At 38.1% G+C, this 27,427-nt stretch overlaps 3 protein-coding genes and 1 long non-coding RNA gene across 6 annotated transcripts; 3 read left to right on the top strand and 1 right to left on the bottom strand.

The window, feature by feature from the left end:
* On the top strand, positions 1–25,442 carry LOC123879550. Of its 2 annotated transcripts, XM_045927319.1 has the most exons (13): positions 1–204; positions 538–612; positions 2,313–2,494; positions 3,587–3,725; positions 11,065–11,198; positions 12,286–12,483; positions 13,129–14,234; positions 15,181–15,345; positions 15,492–15,643; positions 16,783–16,952; positions 23,182–23,329; positions 23,920–24,065; positions 25,197–25,442. In XM_045927319.1, the coding sequence occupies exons 1-13, from the start codon at positions 93–95 to the stop codon at positions 25,341–25,343; spliced, it is 2,874 nt and encodes a 957-aa protein (XP_045783275.1). In that variant the 5' UTR covers positions 1–92; the 3' UTR covers positions 25,344–25,442. The 2 variants fall into 2 exon arrangements, with proteins under 2 accessions (XP_045783275.1, XP_045783274.1); XM_045927318.1 differs by having other exon boundaries at positions 12,286–14,234.
* LOC123879567 (putative aminopeptidase W07G4.4) lies at positions 7,009–8,894 on the top strand. The gene has a single exon (XM_045927347.1). The coding sequence runs from the start codon at positions 7,084–7,086 to the stop codon at positions 8,611–8,613; it is 1,530 nt and encodes a 509-aa protein (XP_045783303.1). The 5' UTR covers positions 7,009–7,083; the 3' UTR covers positions 8,614–8,894.
* On the top strand, positions 19,922–22,332 carry LOC123879561 (heat shock protein 70 B2-like). Of its 2 annotated transcripts, none has more exons than XM_045927334.1 (2): positions 19,922–21,981; positions 22,158–22,332. In XM_045927334.1, exon 1 carries the CDS (start codon positions 20,010–20,012, stop codon positions 21,903–21,905), a length of 1,896 nt encoding a protein of 631 aa, XP_045783290.1. In that variant the 5' UTR covers positions 19,922–20,009; the 3' UTR covers positions 21,906–21,981; positions 22,158–22,332. The 2 variants fall into 2 exon arrangements, with proteins under 2 accessions (XP_045783290.1, XP_045783291.1); XM_045927335.1 differs by lacking the exon at positions 22,158–22,332 and having other exon boundaries at positions 20,155–20,295; positions 20,378–22,064.
* Positions 25,443–26,297: 855 nt separating the features above from the next.
* LOC123879592 lies at positions 26,298–27,419 on the bottom strand. The gene is made up of 2 exons (XR_006799033.1): positions 27,176–27,419; positions 26,298–26,625 (listed from the first exon to the last, which is right to left on the bottom strand). It is a non-coding gene; the product is annotated as an uncharacterized LOC123879592 (long non-coding RNA).
* Positions 27,420–27,427: the final 8 nt, after the last annotated feature.

Here is a 27,427-nt window from a genome sequence, read left to right on the forward strand (position 1 = left end):
TGACCAATTTTGATATGGTTCAGTAAATTTAATAGATCGTACGAATCGTAAAAACGCTCGTAAAAAATTTCAGTTACGTTTTCGATTTCGCCATGATATTAAAATCGAAAATGGCGGTTCAGTGGAGAATTATTAAAAAGATTTACAATGATAATCTTTATTTAACTGTTTTTATACATATTATAGTGCTAATTGACTTTTCTTGTAAGTCGTTTTTTAACCCCCAACCCAAAAAGAGGGGTGTTATAAGTTTGACGTGTGTATCTGTCTGTGGCATCGTAGCTCCTAAACTAATGAACTTATTTTAATTTAGTTTTTTTTGTTTGAAAGTTGGCTTGATCGAGAGTGTTCTTAGCTACAATCCAAGAAAATCGGTTCAGCCGTGTGAAAGTTATCAGCTCTTTTCCAGTTACTGTAACCTTCACTTGTCGGGGGTGTTATAAATTTTTAATTTACAGTTGTCTATCTAATTATTTAAAAGGAAAAGGTGACTACTACCGCTCCCCCACTAGGCTAACGAAGAGAATTTTCTTTCAGCTACTTTTGAAAGAGAAAATTTTGTGTTCTGGCCAAACGGGACTATACCATTTTACGTGAATCCCACACATTTCGGTAAGCATAGTTTTAGGATTCCGTACCTCAAAAGGAAAAACGGAACGCTTATAGGATCACTCTGTTGTCTGTCTGTCTGTCCGTCGTGTCTGTCAAGAAAACCTATAGGGTACTTCCCGTGGACCTAGAATCATGAAATTTGTCAGGTAGGTAGGTCTTCTATCACAAGAAAAGGAGAAAATCCGAAAACCGTGAATTTGTGGTTAAATCATTAAAAAAAAAGGGTTTAAATTTTCAAAGTAAGATAACTATATCGAATGGCGTATCATATGAAAGGGCTTTACCTTTACATTGTAAAACAGATTTTTATTTATTGTTATGCATAACAGTTTTTGATTTATCGTGCAAAATGTCAAAAATATAACGAAGTACGGAATCCTCGGTGCGCGAGTCTGCCTCGCACTTGACCGATTTTTTCTCTAATATTTATATTCAATTAGACTTTTACAAGTACCTACTTTTGAATCGTCAAGAGCATCTACCACTGGTTCGGAATGCCTTTCCTACCGAGAAGAACCAGCAAGAAACTCGGCGGTTGCTCTTTCTGTGTGTCATGTTGCTGCTGTGTTTTATTCGGTGTACTGTGTTGCGCCTTGGGTCCCAAATAAAAGAGTTTATTTTTTAATTTATTTATTACTAGAGCTGTAGAGGATGCCCGCGACTTCGTCCGCGTGGATTTAGGTTTTTAAAGATCCCGTGGGAACTGTTTAATTTTCCGGGATAAAAAGTTGCCTATGTCAATTACATGGACGCAAGCTACCTCGGTACCTTTCATACAAATCGGTTACACGGATGCCGTGGCAACACTTTGACTTTTCCCGGATAAAAGGTATCCTTCCCCGGGATATAAGCTAACTCTGTACCTTTCATCAAAATCGGTTAAACTGTTGGGCAGTGAAAAGGTAGCAGACAGACAGACAGACACACTTTCGCATTTATAATATTAGTAACTATGAATTTTATTTCATTTTATTACCCGACTGCGGCAAAGCCAAAAGGAAGGGTTATGATTTTAGCAGTCTATGTATGTATGTATGTGGATATGTTTTTTTTTTTTCTTCTCTCGTCTGGCTTTACACTGATTAGCCAATGTCAAGTGTGTAGTTATTTACAAGTTAGGAAAACTATATGTATAAGTATGGACTTCGTCTGTGCTGGCGCCCGCCGACATACACGCGGCGCCCCTTTAGAGCGCTTCTCAGTCAGTTCCTCGGTCAGTTCCACCACCAATAAACACCAGCGGGACACAAAAACCGGCCACTTCTAACAAAAAAACACTCCAAAAAGTCACAACACGCGCGCCAACAAACGCCACCACAGACAAAGTCCGTGGATATGTTTGTATCTAGATTCTGTGTGTTCCACCGTAGCGCCTAAGCTACTGGACCGATTTTGATGAATGAGGTGTCAATTGATTCATTGTAAAGGTCCGAGTGACATAGGCTATATTATTTTATACGAAAACAATTGACCTCACGGATGTTACATCAAAAAAGTGGAGGTCTCCCAAAATTCTTTTTGCTATTGTATCGAGTGGGATGTCAAATGAAAGAGGAGAAAATTTTGAGCTCATATATATAAATGTACTACAACATTAAAATATACCAAGCGACAGAAAACCAATTTTATACAATAATATTTCAGCGTTTATTAAGACGATCGCAGTCGGGTTTTAGTTTTCAACTTTATCTTGTTACCAGATAAAGAGCAGTCGCTAACCATCCTGTCGACTCTCTCTCTCTTCACGTTCAAAACCTGCCTTCAGTTCAATCCAGTGATGGTTGAACCTCAGGCTAACCAGCATGTGATGGTGTTGGAGAACCCTCGTGGAGTCAGACAGTGTTACCTGGACATGGAGGGACATCCCAGGGAGGGGCCCCATGTAAGTATGGCTGCAATTGTTGACCACTTTTTAACCCCCGACCCAAAAAGAGGGGTGTTATAAGTTTGACGTGTGTATCTGTGTATCTGTGTATCTGTGATTTTTAGAATGGGTATAGTTTAAAATCTGGAGAGTGACATTATACTACTTTTTAACCCCCGACCCAAAAATAGGGGTGTTATAAGTTTGACGTGTGTATCTGTCTGTGGCACCGCAGCTCCTAAACTAATGAACCGATTTTAATTTAGTTTTTTTTTTGTTTGAAAGGTGGCTTGATCGAGAGTGTTCTTAGCTATAATCCAAGAAAATCGGTTCCGCCGTTTGAAAGTTATCAGCTCTTTCCTAGTTACTGTAGCCTTCACTTGTCGGGGGTGTTATAAATTTTTAATTTACACTTGTACATTATTATGTAAGGGAAAAAGGGATGATGCGTCTCAAAATTGGCCCGATTTAACCAAATTATACTCAACCTAAGCAAATCAGACTCAACCAGATACTCAACGCAATCAAAACTAAGCCAACACAACACGCTCAAATTCAAATTCAAATTCAAATCATTTTTATTCAAGTAAACTTTTACAAGTGCTTTCGAATCGTCAAAATAATCTACCACTGGTTCGGAATGCCGTTCCTACCGAGAAGAACCAGCAAGAAACTCGGCGGTTGCTCTTTTCAAATGTACAATTTACAATAATATGCCATACAGCTCAAACTAACTTAGCCCGAGTTCCGACCTAAACTGGCAGCCCGATCTAATGATCGGGCTGCCAGTTTAGGCAATCAAACCTTTACCAATTGGACAGACAGACAGACACACACTTTCGCATCACACTAATATTATAAAGGAGAAAGTTTGTATGTGTCTGTGTATGTTTATTAATCCTTCACGCAATAACTACTGGACGGATTGGGCTGAAATTTAGAATGGAGATAGATAATATCCTGGATTAGCACATAGGCTACTATTTATCCCGGAAAATCAAAGAGTTCCCACGGGATTTCAAAAAACCTAAATCCACGCGGGCGAAGTCGCGGGCATCGGCTAGTTTATAATATTAGTATGGATTTTGAAAATAAGGCATCTGTTTGTAGAGGATAACTGTGGGCTACTCGTGCCTGCGCAGCCCACAGCTGGACGCGCTCGTCATGAAGGCGTTGGGATTCCCCTTCGAGCACAACCGCGCGATACGAGACCTCTACATCGATGTGCAGTTCGAAAATATTGAACAGGGTGAGTAAATAAGTAAAAACCGGCCAAGTGCGAGTCAGACTAGCGCACTGAGGGTTCCGTACTCAGGTTTTTTTTATTTATTTATTTTTATTTGTACCAGAAAGTTGTAACAATAAAAATAAAAAGAAAGAAAAAGTGGACTGGGAAGTGAAAAGTGAACTTTTTTTTTCTGTCTCGTCTGGCTTTACAAAGATTGGCCAATGTCAAGTTTGTAGTTATTTGTAACAAGTTAGTTAAACTATACAAGTATGGACCCCGTCTGTGCCGGCGCTCGCCGACACACGCACGGCACCCCCTTAGAGCACTTTCCAGTCAGTTTTAACGAAAAAAACACTCCAAAAAGGCAGAGCACGCCCGCCAGCTAACACCAACACAGACGAAGTCGGGAAGCACTTGTCTCCCTTGGCAGTGCGAGAGGTTGTAAAGGGAGTAGAATAGGTACGTACAGCAAAGATAGACGCGCTTCTTTAAGGGTTCCGTTTTTCTTTTTGAGGTACGCAACCCTAAAAATGTCGAAACCTCAAATTTATTCCTCATATAAAAATTATTTGCCGATTGAAAAATTAGCCCTAAGACTTTAATGTACTAAATAAATAAATACAGTTTAGTTACGATTATAAAGAGTTCATTAAACTTGGCTAACCTGTTTAACAGGGCTCTCTCCGTCACTTACTCCATACAATCGTAGTCCCAATTTCATTTGAATACTAAGCAACCAAAGTCCATGAAATTTTGTAGACATATTCTAGAAACTAATAGGTATATTATGTGCCTGTGGTGTTTTAGATTTTTCTAAAAATATGTAGTTTTAAAATTACAGGGGCTCAAAGATTTGTATGTGAATGTTTTGGACCGCGTAACTTTGCAATAGAATATTTTAACGGAAATCTGGTAAACCACAGGCATAGATATTAGTTGCCGGAACGTTTCTACAAAATTCCATTGAGTATGATTGGTTAGTATTCCAATGAGAGACGAACTACGTTTGTATGGAGCGAGTGACGGAGAGACACCTTTTAACAGACTACCTATTTACATAAGAGATAAAATTAATAATACACAAAACTTATACTATCTACTTACTAAGTCTAAATTAACAAATTTCTACTGTGTCAAACTTTATCGTTTTTGGGTTCAGTATCCTTAGGATGCTAGCTGTCTTCTTAGTATATTTGGAGTTCTGTGACGCCAACGCATATGGGACCCTATAAATCCAGCTATTCATGTGTCTTAGCTGGCTTTCTGTCTTTCTGTCCGTCTGTCCGTCCGCGTTCGTTTTAAATCCCGTTGGAATTCTATGATTTTACGCGATAAAAGTATAGGCTAAAAATTTCATGGGTAGGTATAATTACCCGAGCGAAGCCAGGGCCAGTCAGTTAGTATATCGATACTCACAATGCAGGATTACGGTCAGAGGTCTTATTAGGGTTCCGTACCCGAAGAGTGCTAACGGGACCTATTTCTAAGACTCCGCTATCCGTCCGTCCGTCTGTCTGTCAACGGGAAGTATCTCGTGAACCGTAATAGGAAGAGACGTGAAATTTTCACAGAATGTATGCCGCTATAACAACAAAAAATAAGAATTTCGAAAAGATCACCATGAAAGTTAAAAAAAAAACCGGCCAAGTGCGAGTCGAACTCGCGCACCGAGGGTTCCGTACATTTTTTCGACATTTTGCACGATAAATCAAAAACTATTATGCATAAAAATAAATAAAAATCTGTTTTAAAACGTACAGATAAAGCCCTTTCATATGATACCCCACTTGGTATAGTTATCTTACTTTGAAAACTTAAACGCATTTTAATTTTTTTTAATGATGTAACCACATGGTTTTTAGATTTATTCCTTTACTTGTGCTATAAGACCTACCTATCTGCCAAATTTCATGATTCTAGGTCAACGGGAATTACCCTATAGGTTTCTTGACAGACAGACAGACAGGCAAACAAAGTGATCCTATAAGGGTTCCGTTTTTCCTTTTGAGGTACGGAACCCTAAAAAAAGTTGTTATTCTTTGTACGATGGTACGGAACCCTTCGTATGCGAGTCGACGCGCACTTGACCGATTTTTTAACGCTATTGTGTAATACTGCAGTAATAATGCCACCATTCTATCTCCCTGTCTTGAAACCGATGTCTACAAAACATGGCATATCAACAGCTCTGTTATCAGATAACAAAACAAATACGTAAGTAATTGATAGGCTAAAAATACAGCAATACGTTTAAAACAATATTTAATTATTTCTTAATATTATAGCGCGAGAGCCGATAGGTAATTTGGACGAGGTGCTTGATAAACGGTAAAGTTTGTCAAGTTGTTCAAGCATTCATCATCATCATCAGCCTGTAGTCATCCACTGTTGGACATAGGCCTTCCCTACAGAGCGCCACCACACCCGGTCCTCAGCCTTCCTCTTCCAGCCACTTCCCGCCAGCCGCTTTATATCGTCGGTCCATCGTGCTGGAGGGCGTCCCACACTACGCTTGCTTAAACGTGGTCTCCACTCAAGGACGGGAAGGACACACTGGTTGAAGACTTTTGTTTTCAGGCATTGTTCAAGCATTATCTGTGAACAATATGTGTTTCTTAAGATGATTTTATAGGTAAACACAACCATGATCTTTTAAGCCAGCCAAGGAATAACAGATTATAATATCACGTATCTCCCGCAGTTATTTTTCTGGAGCACCTTAATGGCAAGAGTGAATCTAAAGGCATCTTTTGGGTAGGTATGCGTGTTCCAAACCATTCATCGAGCATGACTGTTGTCGAACGCAAACCTAGATTTTAAATTTAAAAAAAAACGGCTAGGTATGTTTGCCAACCAGACGGTGGTAGTCGCAAGTTACGATATATTTTTTAATCTAATTTTTATAAGATAAATTTAGAATGAAAACTCGTAGAGGATGAACGCGACCTTTATCACACTAATATTATAAAGGCGAAACTTTGTGTTTATGTGTTTGTATGTATATTACTCCTTCACGCAAAAACTACTGGAGATAGATTATATATACCCTAGATTAGCACATAGACTACTTTTTATCCCGAAAAATCAAAGAGTTCCCACGGGATTTTTAAAAAACGTACATCCGCGCGAACGAAGTCGCGGGCATCAGCTAGTTTCACATATGTGAGACTCCACAGACCAGCTGGAAATTTTAATCTGCCGAAAACTAAGATTAACCATAAATAGACACCACAGAAAAAATACCATACGAATTCTCGCCGGTTATCAAGCACCTCCTAAAAATTTCCTACGGACTCTTAGTCTATTATCAACAGTCGAATGTTTAATCGACTTTACGTACACAACATCTCAGTCGCTTATCAAACTCCGCCCAAGCAACATGGCTCAAGACTTCAAGTTATACGAAAATATATTCATAGAATCAAACCTCCAATCGCCCGATTATGATGGAGTCATACTCATTTTGTATCCACAAGAAATGAACATACGTCTCCCGAGACACATCAGCAGTTTTATTGACAAGATTTCTTTGGTTGATAAGCATATCCATAAAGTCGCTACTGTTTGGAATTGTGATTACGTCTCCGGTGGAAGATTGGTGCTTTCTCCAACGGGAAAGATAACTCCATACCATGATGTTACTGTGGTCAAAGAAGCAGCTAAGAAAGGTATGTTAAGAGCTTTAGATGCTGGTATGAAGAAACCTCTGTTAATAGTCGAAAATATCGTCGATTTCCCTGACGGACAGCTAGTATGCATTCTTGGAGGACTCGAAGCCTTCTATGTGCCATTACAAATAAGAGAGAGACAAGATTCGAAGAATTTTATCAGAATAGGCTTACACGCGGAGGAGAAACACAAAGAGGCGTTTGAAAAAATCGTTAGGAACGCGATCGCTTTGGAAAGATCTAGAATCTTTGCGAGGGACATCGCTGGAGGCGATCCTGAAAGGATGGCGCCTGCTAAAATTGTTGAGTATGTGGAAAACTCGTTTGCTGGTGATAGTAATATATATATTAATGTTATAGATGATGAAGAGTTTATTGCTGAAAATTATCCCTTATTAGCCGCTGTGTCTCGAGCATCTAATAGGGTAGAGAGACATAAGACTAGAGTTGTTGAAATAGAGTACAATAGTTCTAATCCGACTCGAGTAACAGAAACTTTGCTTTTGGTAGGCAAAGGTGTGACATATGATACAGGTGGTGCAGATATCAAGATTTCCGGTAAGATGGCTGGTATGTCTAGAGACAAAAGTGGTGCAGCAGCTGTTGCCGGTTTTCTAAAGGCCTGCGCTATTTTGAAACCACCCCATTTGAAAGTCATTGGTGTTTTATGTCTTACAAGAAATTCTATTGGCGAAGAATCGTATGTTGCTGATGAATTGTTGATTTCTAAAAGCGGGAAATTTGTACGAGTTACTAACACCGATGCTGAAGGTAGATTCGCTATGGCGGATTCAGTTTTCAAGCTATCTGAATTAGCGGGTAAGGAATTAAACCCACATATTTACACAATTGCAACCTTAACAGGTCATGCTAGGGCCTGCTATGGTAACTATACAGCTGCGATGGATAACCATAGTGCAAAAGCGACCAATCATTCTGGAAGACTCCAGTTCAGTGGTTCTAGAATCGGAGAAGGTTTTGAAGTGTCTATGGTCAGAGCGGAGGATCTTGCTGTAAACAATGGGAAATGTAAGGGGGATGATTTGGTTCAAGTATGTTGTGATACGAAGTACAGGAACCACCAGCTAGCGGCTGGGTTTTTGATTAAAGTAGGGGGGTTAGAAGATAAAAATATTAAGTATACCCATCTAGATATTGCTGGTTCAGCTGGCATGCCTCCAGATGAACCAACTGCGGTTCCAATTCTTTCGTTGTGTCATTTACATAAAGTTATGTTGTGAGTTTAAAGCTAATATGTTTATATTGTTGTTTATGGGGCCATAGAAATATGGAGTGTTAGTGCTGAAAACTTTTACGAATTATTTCAATGTGGTTAAATAACAACCTCATCAGAGCAGCCAGGCTGATCCTTTGCGCAAAAAATGAGCCAGCCCTTCTGTCACCAGATTAGTCAGGGTCAATCAACGGCGATGAAAGGTCTCGTAAAAATTTTGTAGCATTAAGATAATAATAATTATTGCGTTAATTATATTGTAAATTAATAAAGGAATTTTGTATGTTAGACATTTTTTTTATTAATTTTTTCCTAAGCCGTAAAAAATAAGTGTGTAGATCACTTATTTAGTTAATCAATATAACCGTTGAGACCTACGGAACCCTAAATCTAGGGTTCCGTAGCTAAGGGTGCCAACGGGACCCTATACTAAGCCACCGCTGTCTATCCGTCTGTCTGTCTGTCAGTGGTCTGTATCTCGTGAACCGTATGTAAGTAGAGAGTCGAAATTTTCACAAGGAGTGTATTTCTATTGCTGCTATAATAAATCAAATTATAAAAATTTCAAAATGGCCGCCATGAAAAAAAAATACGTTATTACTAGTACGATGGTACAGAAGTCAGAACCCTTCATGTGTTAGTCCGACTTGCACAACTGGTTATCAAACTAATATTATAAAGGCGAAAGATTGTGTGTATGTATGTTTGTTACGCCTTCACGCAAAAACTACATGACGGATTTGGCTGAAATTTGGAATGGAGATAAATAATATCCTGGATTAGCACATAGGTTACTTTTTATACCGGAAAATCAAAGCGTTCCCAGGGGATTTCAAAAAACCTTAATCCACCCGGACGACATTGCGGGCATCAGCTAAGTTAATAATATTTATGTTAAGTTTAGTTTTAAGTAACGTAATTAATTATCACCACTATATCGTACAAATTCGACCATCAAAAGGAGTACAATTGTACCTACTTTGAATAAATGATTTTTACTTTGACTAAGTAATGAGTAGGTAGGTACTTAGGTATATTAATTTTGTTATTAATATCATTGAGGTAAGATTAAGTCTAATGATAATGATATCTTTTTATTTGTTAAGACTTGCACATCTTTGAAATTGACGGTGATAACAGGCTATCTATAATTTTATTGTAATGGTAGATAAATTAGGTGGACGTACTAACAAATTAATCTAGATCACTAATATTATAAAGGCGAAAGTTTGTGTGTGTGTGTGTGTGTGTGTGTGTGTGTGTGTGTGTGTATGTTTGTTACTCCTTCACGCTAAAACTACTGGACGGATTGGGTTGAAACATCCACGCGAACGAAGTCGCGGGTATCAGCTAGTAAGTATATATATATATATATATATATATATATATATATATAACAGGCAAAATGACTGACTGACTGATCTATCAACGCACAGCTCAAACCACTAGACGGATCGAGCTGAAATTTGGCATGCAGATGACATAAACATCTCCTCACACTAACATTATAAAGGAGAAAGTTTGTATGTGTGTGTGTGTCTGTGTGTGTGTGTGTGTGTATGTATGTTTGTTACTCCTTCACGCAAAAACTACGGGACGGATTGGGCTGTTTAGAATGGAGATAGATTATATCCTGGATTAGCACATAGGCTACTTTTTATTCCGGAAAATCAATGAGTTCCCACGGGAATTTTAAAAAACCTACATCCACGCGAACGAAGTCGCGGGCATCAGCTAGTCCACTAATAAAGGCTTAATAAAAAATGACATCCGCTAAGAAAGGATTTTTGAAAATTCAAATCCTAGCGGCGTAAAATAGGGGTTTTGAAATTGGTGTAGGTAGTCCTCGCGAACGAAGTCGCGGGTATAAGGTAGTTTACCCATAAGCTAGATAACTTGCCCCGGTATCACTCGGGTGAATTTCTGAAAATCCTTTTGGACTGCAAACCGACAGCAAAATTGCAGTTGGGGTGCAGTTGTCACAACTGCATCGCAAATGCCGAGTTATTGCGCAGTCTGCGTGCAGTTCTTAGTACGGGCAGTCAGTGTTTGGGACCCTCGTAGCTTTAGTTTTTAAACCCCGACCCAAAAAGAGGGGTGTTATAAGTTTGACGTATGTATCTGTCTGTGGCATCGTAGCTCCTAAACTAATGAACCGATTTTAATTTAGTTTTTTTTTATTTGAAAGGTGGCTTGATTGAGAGTGTTCTTAGCTATAATCCAAGAAAATCGGTTCAGCCGTTTGAAAGTTATTATTAGCTCTTTTCTAGTTACTGAACCTTCACTTGTCGGGGGTGTTATAAATTTTTAATTTACACTTAAGTTTACGTAATTAGCTAATTACCACCACTATTTGTAATTTGTATCATCTTTCAAATCTAACAAATCGGACAAACAAAAGGTGTACAATAGTACCTATTTTGAATAAATGATTTTGACTTTGGCTTTTATCGCATAGGTTTCATCCCATTCTTCGCGAAGGAGAAGATCCTGTGTCAGGAATTGAGGAGCCTACCCTACGACGTGAATAGCGTGATGCATTTTGGAGAACGGGATTATAGTAAGAATGGACATCGGAGCTTTATATTCAAGGTATATGGGTAAGATGGTAAGATGGTAACTATCTAGTGAGTTTGACGCTCTTAGGCGGAGATCTATAGTGCGCACTTTGACTTTGCACAGACTTAACAGGGCTCTCTCCGTCACTCGTTAGTTGTTTGTATGTGAATTTTTAAGACCGCGTAACTTTGAAACCGAATATATTAACAGAAATCTGGAAAACCACAGACACAGATATTAGTTTCTAGAATATGTGTGCAAAATTTTCTTGGATTTTGGTTGCTTAATATTCAAATGAAATTGGAACTACGATTGTATGAAACGAGTGACGGAGAGAGCCCTCTTAAGACACTGTTAAAACGAGACAGCGTTATTTAGTTGGCATAAATCTGTCTCGTTTTAACTGAAACTTAATTCAAGCAAAGTCACGCAAGTACGCTATGTAGATTTCAGTCTTATAAGCGGGAGGTAGATTATCGCGCAATGTTACATCGATTGTACGTTTCTTGAGCGAGAAAAGATAGTTAAAAGCTAATCGCTCTCTCGTCCGCGGCAGGGCAATTGTGCCTTAGCCAAAGACTAAAAAAATATATAAGTACAAGGAACAAAAAGCTTAATTTGCTATAATCCGCTAAGCCAAACAAATCTGTATGGTGCAACATGCAGCATGCGACATGCGCCGCCCGCCCTCCCACTGATAAACATGCAGGAAAAGCCAGCCACTAAGCAAGCCACACGCACCACCACCACGCAGCACCACACAAATCCCAACACCACTCGACGCGCGTTTCGCCCCGACACCGGAACACCCTCAGGAGATGTAGATGCCTTACAATGCCTTTTTTTGGGATTTGTGTGGTGCTGCGTGGTGGTGGTGCGTAAATGCTTGCTTGGTGACTGGCTTTTCCTGCATGTTTATCAGTGGGAGGGTGGGCGGTGCATGTCGCATGTTGCATGTTGCACCATACAGATTTGTTTGGTTTAGCGGATTATAGCAAATAGCAAATGAAGCTTTTGGTCCCTTGTATATCATGGACTTCCGCAATATAACACCTGCTTCTTTACTACAAATATATAAGTACCTAGGCTTGATTCTATTAAACCTGTCCTGATATTTCAGAACCAAAAAACTCAGCAGTCTAGAATAGGATTATCAAAAACAGACCTCAGAAAAATAGAAATAATTTACGGCCCCGAATGTCAAAAAAGAGACCGCCAAGCCAAAATAGATATTTGCAAAAAGTACCCAAGTGTTAGGAGAAAACGTGAAATCGAAATCGATTTGGATAAAGTTCAAAATTTGAGAATTAATCGGGATATTACTCCACCACCTGAAAAAAACCTCACAGATGAAATCACAGATAACGTAAAAAAAATTAATATTGATGAAGAAATACAAGATTTAATTGAACAAGTGCACAAAATTACCGCTGCTGCATTAGAAAATGAAAGAGTTAACATTTGCAACAATACAAATGCTACTACCAGAAAATCAGATATTAAAATATCAGAAACTCAACATATATCAAATGATAAAAATGTTGTATCCAATGATATATCAAAGATTATAGAAGTAGTAATTAACCACGTTAAAGCAGTAGTAAATAATGCAAAAACGAATTTAACTGTATTCTGTGACACAACAAATAATTTGGAACTATTCCAAAGGACCTATTGTGGATGGGGCTCAAATGATAGATGCCCTGTAAGTTACAAGTCAACTAAATCAGGTCTCGTAATGCATTCTACTAAGCATAGACCTTTTATAAGACAATCTACTAAACATGAAGGTTATGGTAACAAAGTAAAGTACGTTAATTGGTTAAGGTCTGAGAATGATACTCAGGAAACCATTAATGCTACTAGAAGAAAGAGAGATGTCGAAAAACTAAAGTATAAACATGATATGAATAATATTAAGTTCAAAATACAAAAATTACAATATTTGAGAGTTAAACGTGACATTACTCCACCGCCTGAAAAAAACCTTACAGATGAAATCACAGATAACATAAGAGAACTTAATATTGATGAAGAAGTACAAGAGTTAATTGAACAAGTACACAAAATTACTGCTACAGCATTAGAAAATGCAAGAGTTAGTATTTGTAATAATACAAATTCTACTACCAGAAAATCAAATATTAATATATCAGAAACACAACATATATCAAATGATAAAAATGTTGTATCCAATGATATATCAAAGATTATAGAAGTAGTAATTAACCACGTTAAAGCAGTAGTAAATAATGCAAAAACGAATTTAACTGTATTCTGTGACACAACAAATAATTTGGAACTATTCCAAAGGACCTATTGTGGATGGGGCTCAAACGATAGATGCCCTGTAAGTTACAAGTCAACTAAATCAGGCCTCGTAATGCATTCTACTAAGCATAGACCTTTTATAAGACAATCTACTAAACATGAAGGTTATGGTAACAAAGTTAAGTACGTTAATTGGTTAAGGTCTGAAAATGATACTCAGGAAACCATTAATGCTACTAGAAGAAAGAGAGATGTCGAAAAACTAAAGTATAGAGATGATATAACTAATATTAAGTTTAAAATCCATGATAGTTTTAGTAATATTGTTGATTATTCAAGTAGAAGAAAAAGAGATATTAAAATATCAAACAAAACAGATTTAAATGATGCTCCGATTGAAACGATTGATAGTTTTATATCTATCGGCAATAATGCTGAGGAATTCATTACAGCAATGGATAAGGAAAGAAATCGAAAGGCTGAGACACCAAATCTCACAGATCTAACCGTTAAGAATAGGAAAACTATAAACGCTGCTAAAAATAGAAAGAAAAGAGAAGATGATACAATTATTTTATCAGAAAACATTAATAATGGTACAGAAAAAACGAATGGAAGTCTAGTAACTAACACAGATAAAGCAGTTAAAGAAAGTTTAGTTAAAACAGATGAAACAGTTAAACATGTAAATGTAAATAGTAGTAAGGATGCATTGCGAATGGTTACTAGAATTTTTACTGATAAGAAAATTGACTTTGCTCCTGTGAGGAGAAGTAATCGGGATGATCGAGGATTTAGGTAAAAATATCACACTAATATTATAAAGGAGAAAGTGTGTATGTGTGTGTGTATGTTTGTCTCTCTTTCACGCAAAAACTACTGGACGGATTTGGCTGAAAGAAATGGAGATAGATAATATCCTGGATTAGCACATAGGCTACTTTTTAGCCCGGAAACATCCGTGGTTCCCATGGGATTTTAAAACCTATATCCACGCGAACAAAGTCACGGGCATCAGCTAGTCTGTAAAATATAAATCGCTTAGATGTTGCCCTTTCATAACTTTTTCGGCCATCATATTATCCGGTATTCGTTCTAGGCAACCTAACCATCTTTATGTCTGTCTGTCTGTTTGAAAAGGCTAATCTTCGGAACGGCTGAACCTATTTTGACGGGATTTTCACAGACAAGTAGAGGATTGACCAGGGTGTAACATAGGCTACTTTTTTAATCGACTTTCAAAAAGGGAGTTGTGTTTTTCTACCTATGTACACCGAAATCTCCGAGATTTCTGAACCGATTTGCGTAATTTTTTTAAATCGATAAAGGAACTTTGTGACATTGTTTCATAAAAAAATTGGATTCCAACTCCTCAATCCTGATGCTGCAGGGGACCTCACCATCAATACTGATGGGATTTAGAAATTGTCGGTTATAAATTGATTGATATTGAAGGTGTCTGTACCAAGTAAAGACTTTGTCGTTGACCTCGAGGACCCAACTCCTCAACCCTGATGCTGTAAGGAATTGCATTCCTAAATCCTGGTGATCCCTCGGGATTTTTAAAAGATCATCCGTTTAAATGTTTTTACGTGGTACAGAAACACGTTGCATCCCGGGGACGGGCTGTTACGGATAGGTTACTTTTGTCCTGGGAATTCAAAAGTTCCCACGGGATTTCAGACCCTAAATCCACGCGGGCGAAGCTGCGGGCATCAGCTAGTACCTGAATAAATTATTTCAGTTCTAGAAATAGAGAAAGCGATAGCGTAGAGCAGCACGGTGACTCTTCGTCATCAGAAAGTGACAAAAGGAGTAAAACCGAAGGAAGAGAAAGGGATGAGAAAAGAGAGAGGGAAAGAGAAAGACCGAGAGAAAGGGATAGACATCGGGTAGTAACAGAAAGCAGGTAACATTTTTGTAGAATAATTTCGAGATGATGGATTTTCAGTTTGATTTTTTTGATTACAAAAAATCTGTATTGTAATCTCAAGATCGCCATTCTAACTTGCCCAAGGTGTAAAACAGAAAGAACTCTCGAATATTTCATTTTAGACCACAAAACAGAAGACCCAAAGGTAACAGAGGAAGGCAGAGACCTCTCCTACCGGAAACAGTGCCACTGACAAAGGGGAATAAAGAGTTTTACGCTGAACGGATATGGCCTGATGGGATCGTCAGATATGTTATCGCTCAGGATTCTACTTGTGAGTATGAGTTCAATTTTGAAAAATTCCACCCAGCAAGGTGGAGCGACGATATCCAGAGGGTGCAGGCTCTCTCATCAATCCTGTCAATCTTCAGTATTTCGCCAGATTTTAAAATTGGTACCTAAGATGAGATGATTGAGTATGTTAGCACTACTTAAAATAGGCCTATGATATAGATAGATAGGTAGATACAAGGGTGACAAATCAACATCGAGCTATGCTGCGCTGTACTGTTTCACAATCAACATCAAGCTGTGCTGCGCTTTGCTTAGCTCAGTATAAAAGTAATTAGCAGCTCGTATAGTCGTTTATCTCGTCAAAAATGACTTTATTTTCAAAAAAAAACGTAAACATTACGACATGTTGAATCCGATGAAGATGAAAGTGAAGAAGAAGCGCATATGGATATTTTATATGTGCTCGACACAGCGCGGCTCAGCACGGCGGGTAGCGCGCCTCGCTCGAGACTGCTGCGTTTTTAAACAGAGCATAGCCTCACACAGCGCAGCACAGCATAGTTTGATTGCATCCTCATTATAATATTAGACGAGCGAGTTGACCAAACATAGCACAGCGCAGTACAGCGCAGCATAGCTCGATGTTGATTTGTCACCCGAAGTCTGTATTGCACACAAATACACATTTAAAGGAACACAACATAGAAAGAAGAAAACAGAAAAAACAATTGTGTGCAAAGGCGGCCTTATTGCTTAGAGCAATCTCTACCAGGCAACCTTTGCTGAAAGGAGAAGCTAGTGTAGTGTTAGTTTAGTGATATCTAACAGTGAGACTTATGAAGTGCAATGTTTCATTTAAACAACCCGGGAAACATCTCAACTCAGTTCCACCATACTCTGCTCGTCAAACCAACAAAGGTGTACACAATAATATTTTGCATTTTGCATATGCTTGCACCATCTACCTCTAATATCTAATAGCTACGTCCTTTGCACCGTTTTGGTTGCCTGGAAGACATATCTATGCCTGGAAGAGATCGCTAGGTAGCGATAAGGCCGCCAAATTGTACATACCTGCCTATATTTTTTTTTTGCTTTGTATGTGTTTTTTTCTGTACTAATTTTGTGGTGTACCTACAGTAAAATTATATTCATTCATTAATTCATCCATATTTGTAGATAATTTACAATCCGTACGTGCTCGCCTCGCGGAGGTCAACGATATACTGAGGAAAAAGACCTGTGTCCGCATCAAGGAAGTCTCGGAGAAAGAGGGACAGAAATATAACGACTACCTTGTCATAGACACTAGCGCGGATTACGTCACGGGACGAGTTGGAGGAAGACAGGTACTTCATCGTCATCATGATCAACCCATCGCCGGCTCACTGCAGAGCACGGGTCTTTTCTCAGAGTGAGAAGGGTTTTGGCCATATTTTCCCAAGCTCGCCAAGTGCGGATTGGCAGACTTCACACACCTTTGAGAACATGGAGAACTCTCAGGCATGCAGGTTTCCTCACGATGTTTTCCTTCACCGTTAAAGCAAGTGATATTGAGTTACTTATAACGTTTATAGCTTCGAAAAGTTAAAGGTGCGTGCCCGGCATCGAACCCGCGACCTCCGTTTAGAAAGCAGACGTTCTAAGACTATAGGTTATCACAGCTTTATCCCATAAAAAAAATTGTATTTTTTTCATTCCTCGTCAAATCGCTGGTCCACTACTGAGAACGGGTCTTACGGAATAATCCCATCCCTTGATGAGACGAAATATCGGCAGTTAAAAAACATCAAATTAATAGTGTTATGTACATACTTACTCGTTATCACATCACACTAATATTATAAAGGCGAAAGTTTGTATATGTGTGTGTGTGTGTGTGTGTGTATGTTTGTTACTCCTTCACGCAAAAACTACTGGACGGATTTGGCTGAAATTTGGAATGGAGATAGATAATATCCAGGATTAGCACATAGGCTACTTTTTATCCCGGAAAATCAAAGAGTTCCCACGGGATTTCAAAAAACTTAAATCCACGCGGACGAAGTCGCGGGCATCATCTAGTCTACAATAAAACCGGCCAAGTTCGAGTCAGACTCGCGCACTGAGGGTTCCGTACTCGGGTATTTTTTCCAACATTTTGCAAGATAAATCAAAAACTATTATAATTACATAAAAATAAATAAAAATCTGTTTTAGGATATCCAGGTAAAGCCCTTTCATATGATACCCCACTTGGTATAGTTATCTTATTTTGAAAATTGAAACATATTTCAATTTTTTTAAATGATGTAGGTAACCACAAATTCGCGGTTTTCAGATTTATTCCTGTACTTGTGCTATAAGACCTACCTACCTACCCATGATTCTAGGTCAACGGGAAGTACAATATAGGTTTCTTGGCAGACAAACAGACAACAAAGTGATCCTATAAGGGTTCCGTTTTTCCTTTTGAGGTACGGAACCCTAATAAAATTTCGTTAGACTCAAGCTTAAAATCTACAGAATATTATGTAATTAGCTAGTGACTAGTGTACCTACAAATTGTACCTAGGTAGGTAGGTACTATATTCCCCAGACCGTACTGTATAATACAGCTCAGTATCACGCCGCAAAGACGTTTAAATAAATAACGACTCTTATTACGATGCAATAGAGTGTAATTCAGTTCGTACAAATCCAAGACTTACCTCAAAATGCATTTATTTAAAGAGTACGGGTACCTACTGGCTTTAAATAATATTATTATTTGCAGGTAGGCAGGTATACCTTTATATATCTTTTCTTTTATCTAAATTGGGACATTGAATGAATATAATAACAATGTAAATATATCGTCAATAACGTGTCCTATTTTAGAAAGAGATAGATATATTTCTGTTTGCTTTTGTTAGAAAGAAATGGCTGAGTGTCGTTTGGTGACGCATGCCCTCGTTTCTGGTCTGTGTTGCCATGTGGTTAGTTTTTTCCGTATTGTAGGGTAAATTTTAGAGCTTTTGTGTGAACGTACGAAATCAAATTAGTGATTATTTATTATTTTTATGGTACGTATATGCCGTACTCCAAACGCTAGCTTAAAAATAAATTAATATTAGTTACAAAATGAATTTAACTTACAAAATATGTAAATAGTTAGGGGGCATGAGACGGGCTTGCCTGCGAAATTCAAATTTAATTTGGTTTTTCGCAATTTGTAAACTAATACGACAACGTAGGCTTATGGTATTTTTAATTGCGCCAATGGCAGTATCATCCTCACAGGTTTATATAAAAATCTTTACTTGAAAGGGTCCAGTTTAAGAAATTTTAGAAAGAAAATTTAATTCTAGTATCGACTATTCTCACAAATCAGTCGATACTAGAATTAATTTCTAGTCCGTTTCAGATAGCAAGTATCGTATATTACCACTCTCCAGGTCTTTAACTATATCCATACAAAAAAATTACATTGATTGAAGGACGAACCAACAAACTTTCGCATTTATAATAATTAGTATAGGTAGTGATTTATTGTTAGAACTTCAAACAATTCTTTAAATAGCAAGAAACAGTTAAAAATTATTTTGCTATAATCCGCCAACAGACTTTATAGCAAAATAATTTTTAACTGTTTCTTGCTAAACATGAACTTCCGCAAAGTAACGCCTGATTCTATCCAAAATTCTTTAAATATTAAGTAGGTACTTTATGTTGAATGTTAACATGTGTTTTAATTTTATTAGTTAATTAAATAATAGTACAATTAAATCGAAATTAAAGCAGAATAAATATTATGTTATGAATTAGCCTCATTGATGAACTAGTTAATTGTTAATGTGGCTTATTCTGTTGTTCATAATCTCTTGACTAAACAAAATTGATGAGAATAAAATATAAAAGAATTGCTATTTCTTTCATAATCATATTTCATCATTTATTCATTCATTCATCATATTCTTAATTCTTCCTGCGGAAAAGGATAACACAAGATTTAAATCTGTCAATTTAGTTTAGATTTTAAGAGCAACAGAATGTAAATCACAATATAAAAAAAGCTTTAGCATATTGATATTTTTTGATATAAATATGTTTACAACAATATTTCAATGAAATAACCCAAAAAATACATCAAAGAACCTAATTATTATACTTTGAAAGCACAAAAATTTAAATAATCACTTGTTCGGAAACGAAAATTGAGCAAAATTAAATTCCCGGGCATGGCAACACACTTCCAGAAATGTCTATGGACTCTGATCGCTGATTGGCTGCTCTCACGATCTAGAAGGTTCGCTATTGGTTGGCGGGGATTCATATAAAAGGGCGTAGAAAGCGCGCGGTTTCCATTACGTTTCAATCGTTCTAAGTGAAGGACAAGTGGACTGTGTCAATTTTTAGTGAGATTTTTGGTGATATTTTGATACGAAATGGTGGCGATAGGAATCGATTTGGGAACCGCGTGTTCGTGTGTGGCTGTGTGGCGTGACAACTGTGTGGAAGTGATACCAAACGAGAACGGGAACAAAATAACACCTTCGTACGTAGCATTCACGCCTCGCGAGCGTTTGATTGGCGACTCCGCGAGGAACCAAGCATCTGTCAATGCTACTAACACGATTTTTGGCGCGAAACGTTTGATCGGGCGCGCTTTTGACGACGTAGGGCTGCAAATGGATCTCCGGCATTTCCCTTTTTCGGTGACCAACGACAACGGTAAGCCAAAAATCATAGTTCATTACAAAAGCCAAAAAAGGTTTTTTGCTCCCGAGGAAATAAGCGCTATGATACTTTTCAGGATGAAGGAGTTAGCTGAGGAGTATCTTGAGTGTAAAGTCGACAAGGCGGTGGTGACTGTGCCTGCGTATTTCAACGATTCGCAGAGACAGGCTACCAGGCTTGCAGGAAAGATAGCTGGTCTGGAAGTTATACGAATCATCAATGAACCCACCGCCGCGGCACTCGCGTATGGTTTGAGCAAGAACTTGAAAGGAGATCGTAATGTGTTAGTGTACGACCTAGGTGGAGGCACTTTCGATGTATCGATCTTGAACATCGGCGAGGGTTCCGTCTACGAAGTTAAAGCGACAGCGGGGAACCCAAGACTCGGCGGCGAAGACTTCGACAACCGAATCGTCGCATACTTTCTCGAGGACATCAAAAAACGGCACGGTAAGGAAGTTAAAAGCGCCCGATCGTTAAGGAGACTTAAATTCGCTGCCGAAAAAGCGAAAAAGTGTCTAACTTCCGCTACCGAGGCAGTGATACAAGTCGAAACCCTTAAAGACACCAAAGATTATACCGGACGTGTTTCGCGCGCCTTATTCGAGCAACTGTGCTCGGATTTGTTCCAAGATACGCTTAAATATGTTGACCAAGCATTGATGGATGCTGGTATGACAAAAAACGACATACACGACGTTATCCTGGTCGGTGGCAGCACTAGAATACCAAAGATCAAGAAGATGCTCAGCGAATACTTCGGTAGAAAGAGTATTATCAGCTCTATTAACCCTGACGAAGCTATCGCTTGTGGTGCAGCCATACAAGCAGCCATTTTGTCTGGGGAGCAAAATAATAAAATTAAGGACATGCTGTTAGTTGATGTCGTGCCCTTATCACTAGGACTAGAAACAGCAAGAGGGATGATGTTCAAAGTCATCGAACGAAATACCCCTATACCCTGCCGTTATACCAAAGAAATGACTACCTTAGAAGACTACCAAAGCAGCATGACTATCGAAATATTCGAAGGCGAACGGACTCTGACTAAAGACAACCGTTTGCTGGGCGTTTTCGAACTTCAAAACATACCACCAGTACCTCGAGGAGTAGCAAAAATTGATGTTATTTTTGACATAGACACCAATGGAATTCTAACAGCCTCCGCCCAAGATAAAAGCACAGGGAACAGAGAGAGTATAACCATAGACAATGTCTGCAGAATGTCTCAACAGGAGATCAGCAAGATGATTTCTAACGCTGAGAAGTTTAAAGAAGAAGACAGCGAGAATAAACTTCGATTAGAAGTCAGGAATCAATTGGAGACTTACATTTATAATGTAAAACGATCTGTTGTTGAGAATTTGGAGGGATTGACTGGTAGTGAATGCGCAGATATGATTGGAGAGTGTAAATCTGCTATCGCGTGGTTGGACGAGAATCCAGATTGCTTGAGGGAGGAGTACGAAAGGAAAATGTCTGAATTATTGCGGAATTGGTCGTCGAATATAAGGAAGTTAGATATTGCCACTCATATGATTAAAAGGCAGAAAATTGGGGAAATGAATATACGGACCACAATTGAAGAAGTAGTATACCATTAAAAAAAATGATAAAAATTACATAAGTAAATGGTTTTGAACAAGATTTTGTGGAGTGCTTATGTGTTATTTCATAAAGGTAAGTTTTATCAACGTAGGGATATACCTTGGGTATACCTTTGTTTTACTAACTAGGTTTATTACGGGTTTTATTCAAACAAAACCTCTTAAAAAAATTGTAAAAGTTCCATTGTTTTTGTTTTATTTTAAAAATTTTATTTTGCAATATTTAATCAGACAACATTATGATTTCAGTTGGAATGGCAGCTGGTGAATAGCATCGTGGTATCATAATTTATTGATCTTAGATTGAGATCAACATCGATTCTGAAGAAAGGATCCTGAAGAAAATCCTACCTGAAGAGACGCAACGGAAAGTTACCTACAAGTTACAACTTTAAATCTTTTTGTCGTGTTTAATTTTTTAAGTGAATATTTTTTTTTTTTAATATTTAAGAATTACTTTTACTTTGTAAGTATTGATGTGATAAGTATTCATAATTGTATTACCTCGTGCAGTTCTGTGGTTTAACAAATCAGTAGAAGAATAATGCTGTATTAGATTAAGTTTTTTTTCTTTTTCTTAAATAAAGTTATGCGTAATAATAGGATTCGTTTTATTTTACTGGATCAAAACACCTATTTTTTACTGTCGCCAAAAATGTATTGATGAATGGCTGGCATATTGTTTGAATAATGAAATCATTAATTTCGGCCGTTAGGCGAATTCTAGAAAAAGACCGAAATGTCCAGAAAATTCTAGAACTTTCTAGAAAATGTAGAACATTTTTGGTGACGGTTGAAATACTAACATACAATATTAAAAAATTTTTTTTTGATCGGGCAGTTTTTCTAAATGTTTCAAAAACCTAATAAAATATTTATACCGCATAAATTTATACCGCAATGGTACCTATATTTTTTTGGTAACATTATATTTATTTACCGTATAGCTATAGAAATTAATAGCTAGGTATAAAAATAAAAAATAATTAGTAGCTAGGTACCTACTTACTTTTGTTTTGTTAGTAAAATGCATAGTTAAAAAAAAAGAAAAAAAGAAGTCATAAAGAAAGTTTTTAAAAAACAAGTTTTTTTTTTAAAACACGACTGCCCTGCCAAAAAACGAACTAAAAAGTAAAAAAAATTACATTTGAAAATGGCGCCACTTAGCCGCCATATTGATTTTTTTTTTAATTTACAGCCATTATCACTCGGAATGATGTAAGTACCTAATATTATTATGTATTATGATACCCCAAACATTTTTTGTTTCCAGAACTTCGGGTCAATAGAACTGTTCGAGGGTCGGCAGCATCGGCAGCACGCCGCCATGATGGTGATGGCGATGCTCGGCTTCTACTTCGAGCCCTCCCGCCACGACCGCGACCAGTTCGTGCGTGTGCACAACCGGCATATACGACCAGGTGTGTATATATATCAGCTTTGTTAGGTTCCGTTTGTATATAAATACCACGTTTGGTAGACCCCTTCCCTCGGTGGACAGTCAAAGGGCATAAGACTGTAGCGTGTTGAAGTTTTTTTTTTTTTTTTTGTTAAAAGTGGTCCGTTTTTGTGTTTTACTGGTGTTTTTTGGCGGTGGAACTGACTGGGAAGCGCTCCAGAGGGGCGCCGCGCGTGTATCGGCGAGCGCCGGCACAGACGAAGCCCATACTTATATAGTTTCCCTAACTTGTCAATAACTACAAACTTGACATTGGCTTATCTGTGTAAAGCCAGACGAGAGAAAAAAAAAAGTATATGTACCTGATGTACCTACATTTTTTTTCATATTAAGATTGAATAACTGTTTTCCCAAAGTATTAGTGGCGATCAAATCTAAAATGAGGAAATCCGTAGAACTTATAGAGTAACTGACATAGCTAAATAGATTGCTAAGCTAACTGATTATGAGTGGGGCATATAATACGAAAAACCCGACTAGCTATGCCACTGTTAGCCATTACCACCGCTTACAGGAACTGGTAGTAAAGGAACACAATTTGTTAATTTCCAGACAAACTCCACCACTTCGAGAAGATTCGACCTGAAGCCACCCTCAGCCTGGCTTATGACTACGCGAGCGCCACTCACCCGGCCTGGCAGTTCTGGAGGAGAGTGGGGCGCACTGGTATATCCTCCGTAGCCACTTATAAAGATCAGGTACAGTACACTCCATCCCTTCCCATACGCGCACTTCTGGCCAATCTCATGTACTAAGGGTCTATGATATCCGTCTAACTATAGGCTAACAGTTATGACTTTACCATGCGCATGGGTTCACCAGATCACACACCGCCGAGAACGGTGGAAACTTGGAACTTGGAACCCTACTAAGCTGTGCCGCAAAGCGATTTAGCGTTCCGGTACGATGCCTTCTAGAAACCAAAGGAGTATGGGTTCAATGAAAACTTCTATACCCCTTCCAGGTAAACCCGCTTCCATCTTAGACTGCATCATCACTTACCACCAGGTGAGATTGCAGTCAAGGGCTACCTTGTATCTGATAAAAAGTTAGAGGTACACCAAACACCGACGTGCTCTATCACCAATGTGTACCTACTTATAGTCGATCTATAAGTAGGTACCTACCGTCATTGAATTATTATGTGCCTATGATGATTTTTTTTTCTTTCATCTGGCTTTACAAAGATTAGCCAATGTCAAGTTTGTAGTTATTTGTAACAAGTTAGTTAAACTATACAAGTACGGACCCGTCTGTGCCGGCGCTCGCCGACACACGCACGGCACCCCCTTAGAGCGCTTTCCAGTCAGTTTTAACAAAAAAAAAACGATGATGATTGATATGATGATTTTATCATGCCCGCGACTGTCCGCATGGATATAGGTTTTTTAATACTGAGGGGAATTAGATTTCCGACATAAAAAAAACCTAATATCAGCTATCTCCATTCCAAACATCAGCCAAGGACTTCGCCTGTGTTGGTGTTAGCTGGCGGGCGAGCTCTGCCTTTTTTGAGTGTTTTTTTTTTGTTAAAACTGACTGCAAAGCGCTCTAAGGGGGTGCCGTGCGTGTGTTGAGCGCCGGCACAGACGGGGTCCATACTTGTATAGTTTCCCTAACTTGTTACAAATAACTACAAACTTGAAATTGGCTAATCTTTGTAAAGCCAGACGAGAGAGAGAGAAAAAAAAAGTCAGCCAAATCTATCCAGTAGTTTTTGCGTGAAAGAGTAACAAACATACACACACACATACAAACTTTCGTCTTATAATATTAGTGTGACTTGGTGATAATATTTTCTCAAACTTATCCGTTTTATCTTTCTACAGGACCCAGACGGCTCCATCATGAAATCCCTCGGACAAAATGAAAAACTTCTGTCTGACGTGGACATTATAAAAATCAACAGTGTCTATGGTATACACTGCTTCCTGGATCAACGGCAAAAGAAAATACGGGAGAGAAAAAAACAGTGAAAGCCTGATCGCTTAAAAATACCTGTACAATTTAGATTAAAAGTTCCTTGATGCAAGTTTTGGCTAAGGCAATTAATCTTATAAGTTAATAAATAAACTATGAAATCATAAAAGGTATTTGTTTTATTATGATCAAGCCCGTTTGTTTAATTAATTATTTTATTACTAAATGATGTCCCCTGCTGCGTGGATTTACTTAGGTTTTTGAAAATCCCGTGGGAACTCTGATTTTCCAATTTTTAATTGAATACAAAGCTAGGGTTCACGATTTCCTTGCCGATATACCTAGTATGTACAATGTAGGTACATGTTATAATATATGCCTGTATTATTAGATTCAATACTAATAAAGTTTTTAAAATGTAGGTACGATTCACCATGAAAAAATCTCAAAGTTGACATTAAAAAGAACTTTCCGTAAAGAGAGCTTAAAATAATTTACATTAAAAATACTTTTTATTTTTACTAATATAGCAACCACGAATGGGACTTCGTCTGCGATGGCGTTTGCTGGCGCGCGTGCTGTGCTTGTTTGGAGTGTTTTTTTTTTGTTAAGAGTGGCTGGTTTTTGTGTTAGTTGGTATTTTTTGGTGGTGGAACTGACTGGGAAGCGCTCTAAAGGGGCGCCGTGCGTATGTCGGCGGGCGCCGACGCAGACGGAGTCCATACTTGTATAAATTCAATAACTTGAAAATATCACAAACTTGACATTGGCTAATCAGAGTAAAGCCAGATTTAAAGAGATTAAAGATGGATCGAGCGCAGCCTCTTATCTATAATACCTATTCTACTTATTGCTGTCCCACTTCGACACATATCGACTAACAAATTGAAGCGAGAGATTGGACCACATGTGGTTCCCCTTTGTCTATACATTTGCACAAGACAATGTGATAGAGAGACTCGTATAGTAGGTGCATTAAAAAGGTACAATTAAAAAAAAAAACAGACAAATGATTTTAAAATAGTTATATAAATTCGGTACAAAATGTTGCCGTAATAAATTAATGGAATTGTCTAGACAGCCACAAGTTTTTTATTTGCTTCCAGTTTTCAAGAAACTAATTTTGACTTCACTTGTGGTCGTAATTTTTTTTAAATTAAACGACTGTTTGTGGCTGTCTTGACGCTCCTGGAACTGGTCAAGTGCTCAAGTTGTCGGGTTGTGGCGTGCCGGGGAGACTGATGTCGCTCTTGCTGATGACGTCATACACGGCGATCCCCTCCGCGTACCTCCGACACCGCAGCCAGCACTTCTCCGTACTGATTGTCACACTCACTGCTGCAAGTGTCAAAGGATTCATCATCATCATCATGATAAGTTTTGAAAAGAAAGAAAGATAGAACAAACGTTTATTTTTTGCCACACATTTACCAGTTACTGTATACCTACGGGTTAGGTTAGGTTACCTAGTATTTAAAGTCAAAATATTAACTAAGACCTCAAGAAGAGAGGTTTTCCCCTCCACTTCTAATATAGTTACCTTAATTAAAGTCAAGAGTGTATAGGTATCTTCTAGGCAAGCGTGCTCCATCTTAAGCTGCAACACCATTTGCCAGCAAGTCTGATTGCAGCCAAGCGCTAGGTTATAAATTAAAACAAAAATCGGCTTTCGAATAAAAGAAGCCTTATTTAAATCGGTCCATCCGTTTGAGCCCTATGATGCCACAAATACACACGTTAAATTTATAACACCCCTCTTTTGCGTCAAAGGTTCAAAATTAAAATCAACTCTACCGTCAGCCGTGCTGCCAAGCGATTTAGCGTTCCAGTACGATGCATCGGGGTTGACTAAAACTTGGACATTTCTAAATGATTGGAGTATACTAACCAGGCCTGTCAACTGTTGTGAGAGCCATTCTTTCGATTTTGTGCTCCTGCTTCCAATGGAAATACATCTTCTTTATAATAGTCATCACTAAAGCTATCAGAAATATACTTATGCCGAATAAAATCGTGTACAATGCCATTTACTTTGTTAAATTGTTATATGAAAAAGAAAAATAAAAACATTCTGAAAAAATATTTCTTGCTAAACCATGGCCAATGTTTGATGCATTTGACGCAATGGGCAAATATTTTA

Source organism: Maniola jurtina, chromosome 28, assembly GCF_905333055.1.
Source record: "Maniola jurtina chromosome 28, ilManJurt1.1, whole genome shotgun sequence".
In the NCBI taxonomy this organism is placed as follows: Eukaryota; Metazoa; Arthropoda; class Insecta; order Lepidoptera; family Nymphalidae; genus Maniola; species Maniola jurtina.